The sequence below is a fragment of the Triticum aestivum genome, chromosome 2A (genome assembly GCF_018294505.1).
Source record: "Triticum aestivum cultivar Chinese Spring chromosome 2A, IWGSC CS RefSeq v2.1, whole genome shotgun sequence".
Classification (NCBI taxonomy): domain Eukaryota; kingdom Viridiplantae; phylum Streptophyta; class Magnoliopsida; order Poales; family Poaceae; genus Triticum; species Triticum aestivum.
The window spans coordinates 57,254,004-57,272,241 of record NC_057797.1 but is presented as its reverse complement, the minus strand read 5'-3'; the positions used below and the strand labels follow the sequence as shown (position 1 = coordinate 57,272,241).

Here is an 18,238-nt window from a genome sequence, read left to right as displayed (position 1 = left end):
GTGCAATCTTGCACACTATCTACGATATGGCTGATATCTGAAAAAAATGAAAGAAAGATGGGTTTGGTTAACCAGGCCCAACTGCTTTGGTCTTTGGATAAAGGGAAGAAAAGGATTGGGCCATGGTCCGACCCAACAACACCACCGGCCACGAAGAAAAAAATGTGTGATCCCTAAAAAAAAAGTGTGCCGTAGACGTACCTCCCTATCCAAACCCAATCTCCGCTCCCCCGGCGGCGCCGCCGTTCTGCACCAGGTCCGTCGTCGGCTTCTTATTCCTTGGGTCGGCATGACCTGATTTTTGTTCTCATTTCTTTTGAATGTACTGCTACTACTACAGGAGGTAAGGAAGGAAGGACGATCTTGCTTTGAGGTGTTGGATCTTTGATCGGAGATGAGCGCCCGGCGGTTTGTGAACCTGCTGGTGTCGGATTGCCAGAAATTCACCTACACGCTGCGGCGCTTCGACCTGTCCCGCAACCAGCTCTTCTACCCGACACCGGAAGAAGCGGCGGAACATGCCAAGGTGGTGCCTCCATTGACGGCCCTGCCCAACAGGCCAGACCTAATAAACAACCCCTCGGCGGTGGCGGGGGCGGGGGCGGGGGCCAAGGGAAAGAAGAAGAAGATGATGATGATGATGAAGAAGCCGGTTTACATTCGGCTGCCGGCGGCCACGGTCACCATGAAACCGTCGATATGCGCGATGACCCCGTACGATCGATGGGGCAGGATGTACTGCTTCCCTCTCACCGAAACCAAGCTCTTCTTCGGCGACAGCTCCACGCGCATCTTCCGCTTCGACGCCGAGACCCACTGCATCGACACCATGCCCAGCCTCCACACGCCCAAGCGCCCCCCCTTGGCCCTCTCCATCCCTCAGTATCCGGCCATCTCGAAGGAAGGCCAAGGTGGAGCCCTCTACAATACATCATGGATAGCATCCTCAGGCCGCACAGCGAGGGCCAGGTCCAGTTCGAGGCTATCGTGTACCGCAGGCGCTACCACCCCACCTCCAGCAAGGCGTGGCACTGCGACGCCCTCCCGCCGCCGCCTTTCGTCCATGACCTGCAGGTTGGTAACAAACCGGCCTCCGTCTGCTCGTACGCCTTGGTTGGCGGACACACCATCTGCATCTCTGTCACGGGAGTCGGCATCTATTGCTTCGACACGGTGACTCGCGAGTGGAGCAAGGCCGGCGACTGGCTCATGCCGTTCCACGGCAGGGCGGGGCACGACCCGGAGCTCGGCCTCTGGTTTGGTGCCTCTCACAGCAACTCCCACCTCCCCTGCGCCGCAGACATCTCCGGCGTCCTGAGAGGGGAGGGGCCGCTGCCGGAGCACACACGAATCTGGGCGGACACTGACGTGCCAGAGGGATGGTACCCACCCCGTTACGGTGGCTGCCCCACCAAACTCGTCAACCTGGGTTCCGGCAGGTTTTGCGTCACCAACTTCTACGAAACTATGGCATATGATGAGCGCTGCGGCCACTGGTTGGTTAATGACATATTGGCTGTCTTCACGGGCATGGAGGTAGTGTTACCTACCGATGGCAATGGGAATGACAATGATGAGGGTGATTTCAAAGGCAACAACAATGGGAACGACAATAATGGCAATGGCGATTGCAAAGGCAATGCCAATGGGAACGACAACGTGTCACCTGGTGTCCGTATGATTAAGCATAAATCCAGATTTTGTGGGAGTCACGGCACCAACATGATCATGTCGGTGCTCTGGTTCACATATTTTGAGGCATATATAAGAGCATCTCTAGTTGGCTCTCCCATCAAATCTCTTCTAACTCCCTAAATTTTGGGGGTTAAACCCCTTCCGGCCCTTCCCTCAAACTTGCCTCTTCATGCTCAAATTTGTGGGGTAAAAGAGCTATTCTCCTGAATGCTTTTTCCTTCCCGACACTATTTTTTCCTTCGGCAGTCACCTAACAGCCGCTGTCCGTCACTTCCCATCTCCATGCCGGTGGCACCATGCCCTCTCTGCCATCCACCACAACCCTATGTGGCCCCTCGCGGCCCTAAAGAGATCAGTTCCATGAACCTGGGGCGGATGATACCTTTTGGTTGCAGTCGACCAGCTACTAATTATATTGAGAGCACCTCCAGCTTCCTGGAGGCGAGATAATTCGATCCAAACAGTGGTCCGTGGAGGACGAATTTTGCCGACTTCCTTGAATCCTTTCTAGCATGCGTTCTTCACGCTTGATGAGTCCCTTTTCAAATTACTTATGCATATCATCTACTGGCCAGAAAGTTGTTGTTGTGCCCATATCAAATTTGAGGAGTTAAGTTTTGATGGGTGGTTTGAGGAGTTTAATTTCAGGGAAAGGGCTAGAGATGGTCTAATAGTCTGCTCTCAGGCCATGTCTAGATGATTTATCCTTTTTTTTCTGTTTACCCATATATCCATTGTAAGAGACGTATGTATATTGGGACTTCATTTGTTATATGCGCGTAAGGGCCCAAAATTTCATGAAATAAGAATTCTAGGATTTCATTCTTCTATCGCATTGGGATGTTTGAATTCTTGAATAAACTAATTTGAGAACAGTTGGATGCCGGCAAAATCATCAAAGAGTGTCATTCTTTATTTCGATGTATTGGGACTTAATTTGCTGCTCTTTTGTACCTCGTTTTCGCAGCAGCAATCTAACTTTCAATAATCTCTCTGGGCAGAGAAACCGGCTGATGTTACTGTGGAGCATATCGAGCTTTTATCCAGATTTACTGTTGAGCAACTAATTGAGACACAACTTTTGCTACTGTCAAGTGACCTGTAAAGAAGAGCAGCTTATGTATAGTTGGAGTGCTGCCAGTAACTAAATCCATCCAGAGCTTGGCCGCCAACTCTGAATGTGTACTCTGAATCTACACGAGTATCTTATTGTGACTGCTTACTTTGATCAGAAGGAGATGGTGAATGTCTGGCAGTGGTTGTTCACTTGATTGCCAGGAACGACGATATGGTAAGTTCATCTTCCTGGGTCATGCCTAAGGCCCATGGCCAGGGCAAATTTCTGTTCTTACATTTTCGACATGAATAAAGAGTTCAGGGCCAGCTATGGTCGTGCATAGTACTGTAGTTAGATACCACAAATCTCAAAGAATGGATTTACACAGTAGGAACACAGTTTATTATAGCGTACGTAAACAGCCCAAAACATAAACAGATTATTGGATCTTTATTGTGATGGATTTGAGCGAAGGATCCTTGATACTGAGAGTACAATATCGCTTGATCACGCTAGAAAAGATTGTGTATTTCCCCCACATACCCCACATCATAACTCTGGAGATACACTATACTGATCATAAAAAATGTGGGTACTAGTGTATATATATATATATATATATATATATATATATATATATATATATATATATATATATATATATATAATTCGCTAACAGATCCAAACGATCTACACGTCGTTGGATCTGGATCACACAATCGTGATTTTTTAGCGGAAACTAACTGTAGTCCTACGTGTGCCGCGGAAACAATCCCTTCGCTCCTCCCCGAAATCACGTTGATTATTACCTTCCCGCCCGTACTTTCCTTTTTTCGTGCTGAATTAATTACCCGCACTTTCCTTTTTTCCGCAGGTATTAATAACCATCTAAAAATAGAGCAGGTTGGGCAAAGAAAAATTGTATGCAGGAACTCGAACTGAGCACCTATAACATGAAGCTAAGGAAGACCTCAATACACTAACCACTCCACACTGTCTAGGTACATGGTAAGTTGGATAAAGCTAAACTATTTGGTCATGATATTTAGTACTGTATTTCTTAGTAAAATATACATTTTCTCTTTTTAATTCCATGAGTTTTCTCTATTTTATCGTTGTTGTTCCACTTTATGATGGAAGTAGGTATCTCCGCCAACACTTGGATGACAGCGCAGATGATTTTGGTGATGTGATCAATGATTCTTCTAAAGAATATTCAGTCCGAGAGGTAGGAGATGTTGACGAAGGGAAGGTGGTAGGTCGTCTATGAAAGACGGTAATTTTTGGGCCGCAAACGTGATAATTTACGTACACACACCGTGATAATTTTAGCCCAAGGTGAAAGAAGTTGTTGAAATATACCAACCGGTAATTTTCTATGTGAATAGCCTGGTAATTTATGCACCGCGGACCTGATAAATTACATGCAAACACGATGGTAATTTTTAAACCAGAAAAAGTTGATGAAATATACCCCGGTAATTTCCGTGTGAATATCATGATAATTTACGCACCGCAAACATGATAACTTTTCCCTCCGCCGGAGGGAGGGGTTTTGATGAAGTATACCCTCGATAACTTCTGTGTAAATATGATGATAGTTTACGCATCACTGTCCTGGTAACTTCTATGCAAATAACATGATAACTCATACATCGTAGACATGATAAATTATGTACCCAGTCCTGGTAACTTTGTCGGCGGGGGTAGGGGTGGAGGGGAGTCGTTGGAACATACAACGGTAGCTTCTATGCAAATAACATGATAAATCACACATCATAGACATGATAAGTTATGTACCCAGTCCTGATAACTTTGTCGGTGGGGGTAGGGGTGGGAGGAGTTGTTGAACCATACCACGATAACTCTTATGCAAATAACATGATAACTCACACATCGCAGACTTGATAACTTATGTACCTGATCCTGGTAAATATGGCGACCGTGGCGAGGGGGGGGGGGAGGGTGATGCTCCGCTAATTTCTGTGTAAATTGATAACTCCCATACAAACGCCACTGTAACTTTTGACCTGAATTTTTTTTGTTAAAAAACATACACCCGATAATTTCTCTGTAAATAACATGATGATGTATCATTGTAGACTTGATAACTAATATCTTACGTTTAAACACCATGGTGTCTTTCATCCAAGGGGAACAAGTTTTTGAAACATTTCACCGGTAATTTCTATGTTAAATTACCATACTTCCCCATGCTTTTAACCTTCTCGTACTGTAGTTACCAGCCTTATCATGGTATAGTTATCATGTTGCTCAGACCATAGTTATCACGCTGGTCATTGCCAAAGTTACCAAGCCATACTTTATTTTTTCTTCTGATATGGCAGAAATAAGAAAGGTTCAAATAACATTGTCATTCTACAATAGACAACAACAAAAGGTAGCTTAGTTGGTTATTGGGCTTGATAGGTATAACATATACCTGGGTTCGAATCCTCTTTCAAGCACTTTTATTTTCTTTTTATATTATGCAGCGAAAAACTAGAAAAAACCACTAGCAATTTACTACGGTTTTTGAGAGAAGGAAAAAAATCAGTGAAAGCGAGCGTGGGATGATAACGATCACGTAGGAACTAGTCGTGCGGATCTGTCGCTAACGACCAGTCGACTGATTTCCTTTCATTTCCGCTCATATTGTAGTATATGATTCATGAAGGAGATAGAAAAAGGATCGTGCTGCATTGATTTTTTTCTCATTGTTATCGCATATTTGCGTCTCACTGCATGCGTATTAAAGATGTTGTATGCTTTAATAGTACTGCTTTTATCACACAAAGTAAAGCTGTTGTATGCTCTTGCATGCGCTAGATATCCATGGGATTAACTTTTGCAGCATTAAAGTTGCATCACATTGATCATTCATACTATATAAATGAAGACCATCGGGTACTGGCTGGACAGAACCTCCATCGCCATCTTCTTCCTCGGTCGTGTAGGTGTGCCTAGCTTCAGCAATGGCATTCTTGACAAATCTCATACTACTGCCACTTCTCTCCTACACCTTCACTGTGCTATGTTAGTCCATATGCTGCAAGGGTACATCAGATTGCTACACAAACATCTGCTTACCACACTTACATTGTGCTCGTTGAGCCACCTCCCCCAGGTGTCGACGAAGAGGGGCATCGTCGGTGGTACGAAACTTTCTTGTCGAGCTCACACATCGGTGAATCTGGGGAGCCACGTCTCCTCCACTCCTACACCGAGGTGTTTAGTGGCTTCACGGCGAAGCTCACAGAGGCTGAGCTCGATGTGGTCGCCAAGAATCCCAGGTTTGTGCGCGCGTTCCCAGACCAACGCTGCAACTCATGACCACACACACACCGGAGTTTCTCGGACTGAAGAATGGCACCGGATTTTGGAGCGATGCAGGCTACGGGAAGGGAGTGATTGTCGGTCTACTCGACACCGGGATCTATGCATCACACCCTTCGTTCGACGATCATGGTGTCCCACCACCCCCGATGAAGTGGAAGGGCTCATGCAAGGCGGTCAGGTGCAACAACAAGCTCATCGGTGCCAAATCAGTTGTTGGAGATGATGGCTCGTAGGATTATGACGGGCATGGAACACACACCTCATCCATTGCCACCGGGAACTTCGTCACCGGTGCGTCAGACCATGGAGTGGGCACGGGCACTGCTTCTGGAATTGCTCCAGGTGCCCACATCGCCATGTACAAGGTGTGCACCAATAGGGGCTGCAAAGTATCCATCATAATGGCCGGCATGGACGCGGCCATCAAGGATGGGGTGGACGTGCTCTCGCTGTCTCTCGGTAGCCGAACCACTGTCAGCTTCATAAATGACCCCATCGCCATCGGTGCATTCAGCGCAATATCCAAGGGCATCATTGTGGTGTGTGCGGCTGGCAACAGAGGTCCCACTCCACGATCGATCACAAACGATGCGCCGTGGTTGCTCACGGTTGCTGCCGGCTCGGTGGACCGGAGATTCGACGCTGGCGTGCATCTCGGCAACGGCAAGCGCATCGACGGGGAAGCACTTACCAAGGTGACAAAGCCAACCTCAAACCCGTACCCTCTCCTCTACTCCGAGGAACATCGTTTCTGCCAGAATGAGGATCACGGTTTCGTTGCTGGGAAAGTAATTGTTTGCCAGGCCACGACACCAGCGAATCAGTATTTTGACATTGCGAGGCTAATGGCTGCCGGTGCGGCTGGCGTGGTGCTTTTCAATAATCAAGCCGCCGGCTACACCATTGCTCTTCATGACTACAAGGCGGGGGTGGTGCAGGTGACCTCTGCCGATGGCATCACCATTGCAGCTTACGCGAAGTCAGCAACGAACGGTGCCGTGGCAACTTTCACATACAACAACACAGTGTTGGGTGTTCGTCCGAGCCCGGTCGTTGCGTCATTCTCTTCCAGGGGTCCAAGCTATATCGCCCCCGGCGTGCTCAAGCCAGACATTCTTGCGCCCGGGCTCAACATCCTTGCGGCATGGCCAGGACCTTCTTTCAAAATCATATCAGGTACGTCCATGGCAACGCCACATGTCAGCGGTGTTGCGGCTCTTATCAAAAGCTTGCATCCTGACTGGTCACCGGCTGCCATCAAGTCGGCCATCTTGACAACCTCGGACGTTGTCAACAACATCGGCGACTCGATCTTGAACGAGAGGCATGGTAAAGCCAGTGCCTACGATAGAGGTGCCGGCCATGTGAACCCCGCGAGAGCCGCCGACCCTGGTCTGGTGTACAAACTCGGCGCGACTGACTATGCAGGCTACATCTGCTGGCTCTTCGGCGACGAAGGCTTGCGGACCATTGTACGCAGTGGCGGATCTACCATTGGGGCGAGGTGGGGCGGCCGCCCTGGGTCCCCGCCGGCAGAGCAACGATCCCCGCCTACCTATCGTCCGGTGGCCGTCTGATTTCATGGCGGCGGCGAGCAGTTTCCATGGCGGCGGCTTGTTTCTTGTTTCCACGAAGCAGTACGTGAGGCAGGGCTGGGTGAGGGAGAGAAACACGTTTGGACTGGGCTGCAGCAATGGGGCTAACCTGTAGCATTTGCACAATTGCATTTAAGGCCCAAGTGGTCGAACGCATGCTGCCGGATACCGAACATCGATCCAGCTCAGCAGTACTGAATGGGTTGGTCTTCTACTGTCAAAATCAGTGATAAGCAGACTATGGCACATTTTTATACTTTGCGGAAACGTAAAGGCCATCTAGCTTGACAACCTCGTGTTCTTTGTACAACTACATGTTAGAGGTATACTGCCATCTTATGAAAATATACAATAAATTTTTTTTTGAGGGGGGGGGGGGGGGTTAGAAAATATACAATAATCCTTCCGTTTCAAAATATAGCACGCCCACGCTTTTCAAGGTTCAACTTTAATCATAAATTTAATCAACAAGACCAACTGCGGCGGAGGCAAACATTATATAATTGAAAACTTTTTTTGAATACGAATTCATTGTTATAATTTTAGTCCTGCCGCAGTCGGTCTCGTTGGTTAAATTTATGGTCAAAGTTGAAACGCGAGAACCAAGGACGCACTATATTTTGGAACGGAGGGAGTAGTTATCACACTTGAGCCAATACATTTATAATTTTGTAGGCCTCGCTTGAGATTGTGGACATGTATTGTGACATCAAGTGAAGAATCCATAATAATTGTTTCAAAGACCTTCTTATGTTTTTGGTAGTTGAATGACATGAATTTTGATTAAGTAGATTTATATTTCCAACAATGTTCGCCCCGGCTAACTTCAATTTCTGGGTCCGTCACTGATTGTACGCAACTGGAGCTTGACATGCGCGAAGCTGCCCAAGGTCAAGGACGTTTAGCTCAACTACCCTACTCTAACTGTGCCGTTAGCATCAACGCCTTTCACCGTGACCCGGGCAGTGACGAACGTCGGGCCGGCACATTCTACTTACGCCGTCAAGGTAGACTCACCAAGCTCTATGAAAGTGTGTGTCTCCCCAAAGACACTAGTGTTCTCCAAGGCTGGAGAAAAGAAGACGTTCAGCGTGACAGTGATCTGCCAAGGCGTGGGTGCATCGGAAACCTTTGTGGAGGGAAGCTTGAGCTGGGTGTCGAAGAAGCATGTTGTGCGTAGTCCCATTGTCGCCGTCCATGGAGCAGGAGGTCATGCTCCCGCTCCATCACCATGAACGATGTCCATGCCCTGAGATTTCAGGCTTAGTGTTTTTTTGTGTCAGATCAAACATGGCAATGGAATAAGATTTGTGTGATTGTGTCGTCTCAGTTTGTTTTTCTAATAAAAGTTTTACTAAGAACTTCAGAATCTTGTGACATTCTGTTGTTGTTTAATCCTTATAACCTCTTGTCGGATAAGGAACAGTACAAACAAGTGAAATATAGGCTCAGTTGTGTGTGTAGAGTACGGACAATCTGTAGTTAAACTCTCAAGACTGCTGAGGCACAACAATCACCCTGTAGGCTCTTGAATTTTCAAACTGAACCGAAAACTTCCTATTTGACACCTTTCCGACTTTCAGCTTTGATTAAAGTCAAGTTTCTACCGATTTACTGAACTTGTGCTTCAACCCAAACATTTAACAGGGAGAAAGATGGGCTAATGCGGCAAATTTTTCTCAAGTGGCTTGTCACATCCCAAAATGACACGCTGATTTGGATCCATGTCAGCAAAACCAGTATTCGGACTGCTTGAATGTTTGAGCGGATAGAATGGACTAAAGCTATTAGCCGTTCTGGTCTTGTATGTTGGACACAAATAGGGTTCAGGACAACTCCTGCATAGTGGTTAGATACCACTCATCAAAGAAAGAGGAGCTGATTGAATCCTAAAGATTTCACAGTAGCTGGTTTGAATTGACTAAAGGGCCTTCAATGTAGATGACACCTCTACATTGCTGAACCACACACAACAGGACTGCATAAATATATGTGTTAAGAAGACAACAAGTAGTAGAAACTGAACGTCCATCCACTAATAAGGCCAGTAAAATGCCACTCGATCATCAGTACTAATACACTAATAGATCATTAAGTCTTTAGCACAGTCACACCAAGAAAAGGTGCTGAAAATAGCCGTTTCAATTTGGTGATCAGTTCGACCTCACCTGATCTCATTTCTGTCACTACTACTATATTGACATTTATGACATGATACCTGTTAGATGTGTATAGTCTCTTTTCGGTATATCCCCATTGTATAAGGGGTTTACTGCACTTTACCACACATGTATATGTATTGGCCTTTGGCCCTCAGTAAAGTCAGATGCCATTCATCCAACATGGTATCAGATGTTAGGTTCCCTTCTTTCCTGCACGCTGCAACTCCGTGCTAGCTCCTCCCCCGATTCGCCCACTGCCAGGTCCGGCTCTTCTTGCCGCGGATCCGGCCGTCCCGGCTCTCCTCTCCGCGAATCCGTCCGTCCCGGACCTTCTCGCTGCGGCTCCGGCCGTTCTGGCCCTCCTCTCGACGAATCCGTCCGCCCCGGAACTCCTGCCGCCGGGCCGCTGTTGCTTCCCTGCTCCGTTTCGGCTTCGCTCGAGGCTGGCCGCCGCTCGAGTTCTCCGCGCGGGGGCTGTTCCATCGGGCCTGCTCAGCTCGAGTTCTGCTTCGAGCGGGGCTGCTGCTCTGCTTCGAGCGGGGGTCCCCAACCCGCCTGCTCTGCTTCGCGCGGGGGTCCCCAACCTGCCCGCTCTGCTCGAGCTCGAGCCGCTGACCCCGCTCGCCTCGATTGCCCGAGCGAGGGCGTGAGTGAGCGCCGAGCGCTCGTGTTTCTCTCGATCCCGATCCCGATTGGGTTTTCCTGTACACGTTGACTTCAAAAAAGAGAGAGAGAGAGAGAAGGCAGAAACAGCACAAAGGGATACCTCAGTATGTCATCTTCGGGCTATGTGGCTGTTCCTCGCTGCTCGGTGATCTTTGATGGCACCAACTATGATGAGTTCGCCGGTTTCATGCGTATTCATATGTGCGGTCTTCTGCTGTGGGGTGTTCTCTCTGACGAGGTACCCTGTCCGCCGTGCCCTGTTACTCTGGTGGCGCCTATTCCGCCAGTACCGCCGGTGATTGCTGCTGATGCTTCTCAGGCTGATTGGGATGCATCCAAGACTCTTGATGATGCTGCAGTTGATACTTATGATCAGCAGGTATCTGCCTATTCTGATGCTCTTTCTGTCTACCGGGATGATCTGTCTGCTTACACTCAGTGGTGCAATGATGATGCTCGAGCGGCTGCTGTTCTCACTGCGAGTGTTCTCCCTCTGTTTGCTTCGGAGTTCATGGGACTTGGCACAGTTGCAGCGATGTGGTCTTATCTGTGTCAGCGCTATCAGCCCTCTGGTGATGCTCTCTACCTATCTGTGGTACGTCAGGAGCATGCACTTCAGCAAGGTGATTCTTCTGTTGATGAGTTCTATTCACAGTGCTCTGCCATCTGGCGCCAGCTTGACTCTCTTCGGACAGTTGTTTGTGGAACCTGTCGTTGCTGTCAGACTACTCAGTCTGATCTGGAGTTTCAGCGGGTTCATGAGTTCTTATCTCGTCTCCGGTCTAAGTTTGAGCCTCGACGTGCTCACTTGCTTGCTCGTGGTCGTGTTCCTATCTCGGAGGTACTTGCCGAGCTTCATGCTGAGGAGACTCGCCTTCGCTCTGCTGGGTTGCTTCTGGTTCCGTCAGTGCTGGCCGCCCGAGCTCCTGTGACGTCTGCTCGCCTCACTGCTCCGCCGCTCCTGCCTACTCCTCCAGGGGGAGGTCAGTCGTCCTCCTTATGCTGAGAAGGGCACGTTGTGCCGTGACACCTTCTGTGGTTACTGCTCTCGGTCAGGTCACCCAGAGTCTGATTGTCGCCAGAAGAAGCGAGACCAGAGGCGCACCCCTTCTAGTGGGACTCCTGTGTCTTCCTCGACTCCGTCCCTCACTGATCAGGACATTGTACGCCTCAAGCGTCTACTTGGTTCATCCGGCTCCTCGTCGACTGGTTCTGTTGCTGCAGTGACTGCATCCCCTTCATCACCATCGCAGCCACCTACACAGTCATGTACATCCTCGTGGGTTCTTGATTCTGGAGCTTCTTTTCATATGTCTCCTGATTCTTCCGCGCTGTCTTCTCTTCGACCTCTTGATTCGCATGTTAATGTTCTTACCGCCGATGACACACCTCTCCCTGTTGCTAGTCGTGGTATTCTTTCCACTCCTTCCTTTTCGGTTCCGAGTGTTTCACATGTTCCTCGTCTTACCATGAATTTTTTTTCTGCTGCCCAACTTACTGATTCTGGTTGTCGTGTCATTCTTGATACCGACTCTTGCTCTATTCAGGATCATCGCACCAAGGCTTTGGTTGGTGCTGGCCCTCGGCGCCGTGAGTCAGAGGGTCTTTGGGAGGCCGACTGGCTTTGTGTTCCTTCCGCTGCCACCACTTCTGCCAGCTCCCATGCTCTTGCTGCCTCTTCGTCTGCATCCTTCCAACAGTGGCATCATCGCCTTGGTCACCTCTGTGGCTCTCGCTTGTCTTCTTTAGTCCATCAGGGCCTCTTAGGGTCTGTATCTGGAGATGTTTCTTTACATTGTAATGGTTGCAAACTGGGCAAACAGACGCAGTTACCTTATCCCACCAGTGAGTCGGTATCTCAGCGTCATTTTGACTTAGTTCATTTTGATGTTTGGGATCCTGCTCCCTTTGATTCGAAAGGTGGTCATCGTTACTATGTCCTATTTATTGATGATTTCTCTCGCTACACTTGGCTCTACTTCATGAAATCTCGTGGTGAGGTTCTCTCTATATACAAACGATTTGCTGCCATGGTTCACACCCAGTTTTTCATGCCCATTTGTACTTTTCGTGCTGACTCCGCTGGAGAGTTTATCTCCCAGCTGTTGCGTGGTTTTCTCGCGGAACAGGGTACTCTTGCCCAGTTCTCTTGTCCTGGTGCTCATGCTTAGAATGGTGTTGCTGAACGTAAGCATCGTCATTTGCTTGAGACCGCTCGTGCGATGATGATTGCTGCTTCTCTTCCACCCCATTTTTGGGCTGAGACTGTTTCTGCATCCACCTATCTCATCAACATTCAGCCATCGACTGCCTTGAGGGTGGTATTCCTCTGGAATGCCTCACTGGTTGCTTTCCTGACTACTCCGCTCTCCGTATGTTTGGCTGCATATGCTATGTTCTTCTTGCCCCCCGAGAACGCACCAAACTGTCTGCTCAGTCGGTTGAGTGTATTTTTCTTGGTTACAGTGATGAGTACAAGGGCTATTGATGTTGGGATCCTGTGGGTCGTCGCCTGCGCATCTCGCGTGATGTGACTTTTGACGAGTCTTGTTCCTACTACCCACGTCCTTCTTTCTCGAGTTTCTCTGTGGATGATCTCTCTTTCCTTCTCCTTCCCGATACACCTTGCTATGTGCCTTCTGTGTGATCTCTTCCTCCACCATTCCTCATTCCTTCTCCTTCACCACCGACCCCACCTTCTCCATCCTTCTCATCCACCTTCTCGCCATCATCCCCAGTTCATCGCCCTCTCTCACCGTTCCCTCTCCACTATACTCGTCGCCCTCGTCCTGAGGATGCCTCCTCTGACGTGCCTTCCACCTCTGGTGCACCTCTTCTCACGCCTCCCCCGGTTCACAATCTCCGGGATCGGCCTCGCCCCCCGCCTGATTGCTACTCTCCTGATCGGTATGGTCTCTCTGTCATTGCTGAGCCCACTTCCTATCGGACTGCCATGACTCAACCTGAATGGCAGCTTGCGATGGTCGAAGAACTTGCTGCCCTTGAGCACTCTGGCACATGGGAGCAGGTTTCCCTCCCTTCCGGTGTTCGTCCCATCACCTACAAGTGGGTCTACAAGGTTAAGACTCGTTCCGATGGTTCTCTTGAGCGCTACAAAGCTCGTCTTGTGGCTCGTGGTTTTCAGCAGGAGTAGGGACGCGACTATGATGAGACATTCGCTCCTGTGGCTCACATGACCACTGTCCGCACTCTCCCTGCGGTGGCTTCTGTTCGTCAGTGGTCTATCTCTCAACTTGATGTCCAGAACGCCTTTCTCAATGGCGAGCTGCGTGAGGAGGTTTACATGCAGCCCCCACCGGGGTATTATGCTCCTGACGGTATGGTCTGTCGACTTGGGCGCTCCCTCTATGGTCTTAAACAGGACCCTCGCGCTTGGTTTGAGCGTTTTTCCTCTGTGGTGACTGCCGCTGGTTTCTTGCCAAGTGATCATGATCCCGCGTTGTTTGTTCACACGTCTCCTCGTGGTCGTACCCTTCTCCTTCTTTATGTTGATGACATGATCATCATTGGTGACGACTCTGACTACATTGCCTTTGTTAAGGCTCGCCTTCATGACCAGTTCCTCATGACTGATCTTGGTCCTCTTCGCTTTTTTCTTGGGATTGAGATCTCCTCGACCTCTGATGGCTTCTACATCTCTCAAGAGAAATATATTCAGGATCTTCTTGCTCGAGCTGCTCTCAGTGATGACCGCACTGTTGTGACTCCTATGGAGCTCAACGTTCAGCTTCGTGCCTCTGATGGTGACCCTCTTCCTAATCCCACTCGCTATCGTCACCTTGTTGGTAGCCTTGTCTATCTTGCTGTTATGCGTCCTGACATCTCCTATCTCGTTCACATCCTGAGTCAGTTTGTTTCAGCCCCCACCTCTGTCCATTATAGTCACCTTCTCCATGTTCTACGATATCTTCGTGGCACGATCTCTCAGCGTCTTTTCTTTCCCTGCTTCAGTTCTCTTGAGCTCCAGGCTTACTCTGATGCTACCTGGGCTAGTGATCCCTCTGATCGACGCTCATTGTCTGCTTACTGTGTCTTTCTTGATGGCTCTCTTATTGCCTGGAAGACCAAGAAACAGACTGCAGTTTCTCGCTCGAGTACAGAGGCTGAGCTGCGTGCCATGGCTATGTTGACAGCTGAGGTGATCTGGTTACGATGGTTACTTGAGGATTTTGGTGTGTCTGCTACTACCTCGACTCCCTTACTGTCAGACAGTACTGGTGCTATCAGTATTGCGCGTGACCCGGTGAAGCACGAGCTCACCAAGCACATCGGTGTGGATGCCCACTTTGTGCGTGCTGCTGTCCAGGATCAGACTCTCGCTCTTCACTACGTGCCCTCTGAGTTACAGTTGGCTGACTTCTTCACGAAGGCACAGACTCGAGCGCAGCATACCTTTTTCCTCCCCAAACTCAGTGTTGTTGATCCACCATGAGTTTGAGGGGGGGGGGTGTTAGATGTGTATAGTCTCTTTTCGGTATATCCCCATTGTATAAGGGGTTTACTGCACTTTACCACACATGTATATGTATTGGCCTTTGGCCCTCAGTAAAGTCAGTTGCCATTCATCCGACAATACCTATACTATATATCACGGGCATTGATCTATATCATGTTAAATTTGAGTCTTTCATAGAAAAGCGATCTCAGTGGATTGATATTTCCTTATCGTTCCAGGCCAGATCATTGTGTATCAACATGCACATGTCTGGTCTCCCACATGGGTATTAGCAGAGAGGACAATCTTAAGCGCCTCTTGCACGACTCCCGCGCACAGGCAATTAGGGTTCCCCTGCCTCCATTGATGCCACCGCCGGTCTGCCTCATCAAGGCTGGGGAAAAGAAGACGTTCAAGGTGTCAGTGAACTGCCAAGGCGTGGGTGCACCAGGAATCTTTGTGGAGGGAAGCTTGAGCTAGGCGTTGAAGAAGCGTGTTGTGCGCAGTCTCATTGTCGGGGGGCAACTACTATAGAATCTGAGCCTACTGTGAAGAATAGAAAAAATGAGTTTGGACCATTGGATGGCATATTGATGGCTCAGATTCGGGTGGAGCAATCTCTGACTACAAGTTTGCAAATAGGTCCCTGCCTGAGAGTTAATTTGCTCCCGTCGTCCTAATCATTCAGACCCAAACCCGATTCCCCGATGCACCGACACACGCACGATCTAAAATTCCTCCTGCGGCGGCGGCGGCGGCCCAGATCCCTCAACCAAGAGCTGGGCGAGTACGACCAATGGAGGCGTGTTCCAGTGGGGAAGCACCTCAGAGCTGATCAGATCGGAGAGGAGCAGATCGGATGACTCCTGGCCGTTGTGTCGCCGCCCACCCGGTTATGCAGAGCAGATCCGAGCTCGCCGGCTACTAAGCTCCGCCCTACTTTGTGCTCGTCACTGGTCACTGCCTCCCCATCCGAGGTTCCAGGAGCGGTGGGTTCGTCGCTTCCTCCTTCACCTCGTCGGCTGCAAGCAGGTGATGCCATCTCCAGTTCTGTTTTCCTGTACTTTTCCATGTCACTGCTCATATGGGAAGATGCCATTTTATAACTTCAATTTGATGATGTATTGCTACTGTTCTTAGTGGTTTGGTAGTCTATTTTGAAAGTTCTGTTTCACCGGTAATTACTTAGATAACCAAGTTGGAAGGTTGCAGATGGGTAGATAAATCCTCGATTTTAGGACAACTCAATAAAAAATATAATTACTACCTGCGGTTGCTAAGTTTGTTGTCGCAATATGCAGCCATTGGTTGAAAACTTGATGGGACAGTAAGCTCATTTTTATTGTGAAGATGAAGATAGATTTTACCAGTTCATATAATAGATGGATTGTATTAAAATTTTCCAGTTCTAGGCACACCCTTCCGTCTCTAAATTTGATTTTTTATAAATGCAATCTTGTGGTGATATGGCTAGAATCAAGAGGAACACATAAGCTTAACATTTGCATGCTTCAGTAGCAAACTTTTCAAGAGAATAGTCAGTGTACTTAAACTCACAAATGCAAAGTATGCGCTCCTGTAAATAGGCGACAGCGACACCACTGTAACCTTTGTTGTACTTTGCGAGAAAAAGTTAGATGTATGGAACATCATGTACAATCACAGCAATGCTTCCATTAGAAAAAGTACTATAGAAATCGGCAGATGTAGCATAGGCCCTGATTTTTTATGTATCAAAAGTGCAAAACCAATCTCCAGCAGTAGACCCTTTTCATAGAAACCTTGGTGGAACCCTACATATTGTCCATTCTTCTGGAGTTCATGAACACCAGGCACTGATGGGTGAAATTTGCTGGCAGTAATCATTGATGCAAAGCTTGTTGTATAACTTGTTGGACGTACCAGAAGAACAACCTTCCATATACGTTGAACAATTCTAGCTAGAAAGTGTTCCAGTTCCTCTGCAGAAATTAAAATCAAGACTTTAGTAAGACAATAAAGAAATTTCAATGCTGGAATACTGCAATGCGCACCATTTCAGGACTTGCTAGTAAGCATCTGTAATTGCAATTTCTTTAGGTGATAAATGCAAGTCATACCATCAGTTTTTAACCAATTTAAATAATGACAGTGCTGGATGCCAAGATAGATTTTCTCTGTACTGAAGTGCAATTAAAAAGAAAAGGCGCATATATCTTGTAGCTTTACTTCTATTTCGTTTGTTCTTTCTCCTAGGGAAAGTAATATGGCTCGTGCCCTTGTTTCTAATGCGGAAGGTACCCTAATTTCTGATTTCATTCATGCCATACTATCGGACGATGTAAGTTTATTCTCTAATCGATAATGTTGCCATGAAGGCTTTAGGCGCATTGCTTATTTTCTTAGCAAATACACCGAGATTAGTTCATTTCCTCCCTCTGATTTGTCATGCTGTGTTTGTGTTGTGTACCATGAAGATAGCAATGCAGTTCATTAGCAGATACAAACTGGGATTAGCAGCACAAGAAGCTCAATGAGCAAGAAGCACTCGGTGAGCATGAAGCACAAGATGCAAAGGCTGTAGCTTTTATGTGATGTACCACCAAGATAGTAATGCAGCTTTTAATGGCCGTGCTTGTTGGGTTGTGATTATTTTAGTCTACTTAGTCTTGCCCGTGTTGTAACAAAAGTAATCCTCTCATGCTATGTAGCATTTGATATGTATGTATCTCTTCTGTTTGTGTCTTATATGGGATCGTCAGGTTTGAAATGTATGCTTAGGTATGCTTGAAGTGGGTGGTTAAATTTGTCATGTACTTTCTAGTCACCAATATGTCTGGATTTCTTGCATATTTACTGATGTAGCAGAAGCTACTACTTAAATCAAATCTACAAGAAGTTTCATGCCGTACATATGTGCAATTTTTTTAAAACCTAAGAGACGGATACCTGTACAGTTTTGTACAATGTCTTATTTATGACAGGCATAATTATTGATATCTGAGGGTGGTTATTGCAAAAGTCATCCTGTATATGTACCTAATAACAGGGGGGTTTCTTAAAATGTGCATTGAGAACCCTCTGCCTCCATCTGTACCGATCATGCTGCATCCGATGGTCCAGATTTCTTTTTCTATTTTTTCACAGCAAGCTCAGATTCTATAGTAGTTGGCCCCTCATTGTCGTCATCCGTGGAGCAGGAGGTCCTGCCCCGCTCCATTACTGATGGATGTTTTTGTCAGATAAAGCAGTGGTAATGGAACAAGATATGTGTCGTCTTAGTATGTTT

General features: G+C 47.8%; 1 protein-coding gene, 1 long non-coding RNA gene and 1 pseudogene across 2 annotated transcripts; all 3 read left to right on the top strand.

Annotated features, from left to right (window-relative positions):
- The first annotated feature begins 114 nt into the window (after positions 1-114).
- Positions 115-2,571, top strand: LOC123187433 (uncharacterized). Its single transcript, XM_044599303.1, has 2 exons — positions 115-256; positions 341-2,571. Exon 2 carries the CDS (start codon positions 395-397, stop codon positions 1,175-1,177), a length of 783 nt encoding a protein of 260 aa, XP_044455238.1. The 5' UTR covers positions 115-256; positions 341-394; the 3' UTR covers positions 1,178-2,571.
- A 3,156-nt stretch (positions 2,572-5,727) lies between these two features.
- Positions 5,728-8,921, top strand: LOC123184691 (subtilisin-like protease 4; annotated as a pseudogene).
- A 6,738-nt stretch (positions 8,922-15,659) lies between these two features.
- LOC123187429 (uncharacterized) lies at positions 15,660-17,801 on the top strand. The gene is made up of 2 exons (XR_006493999.1): positions 15,660-16,002; positions 17,427-17,801. It is a non-coding gene; the product is annotated as an uncharacterized lncRNA (long non-coding RNA).
- Positions 17,802-18,238: the final 437 nt, after the last annotated feature.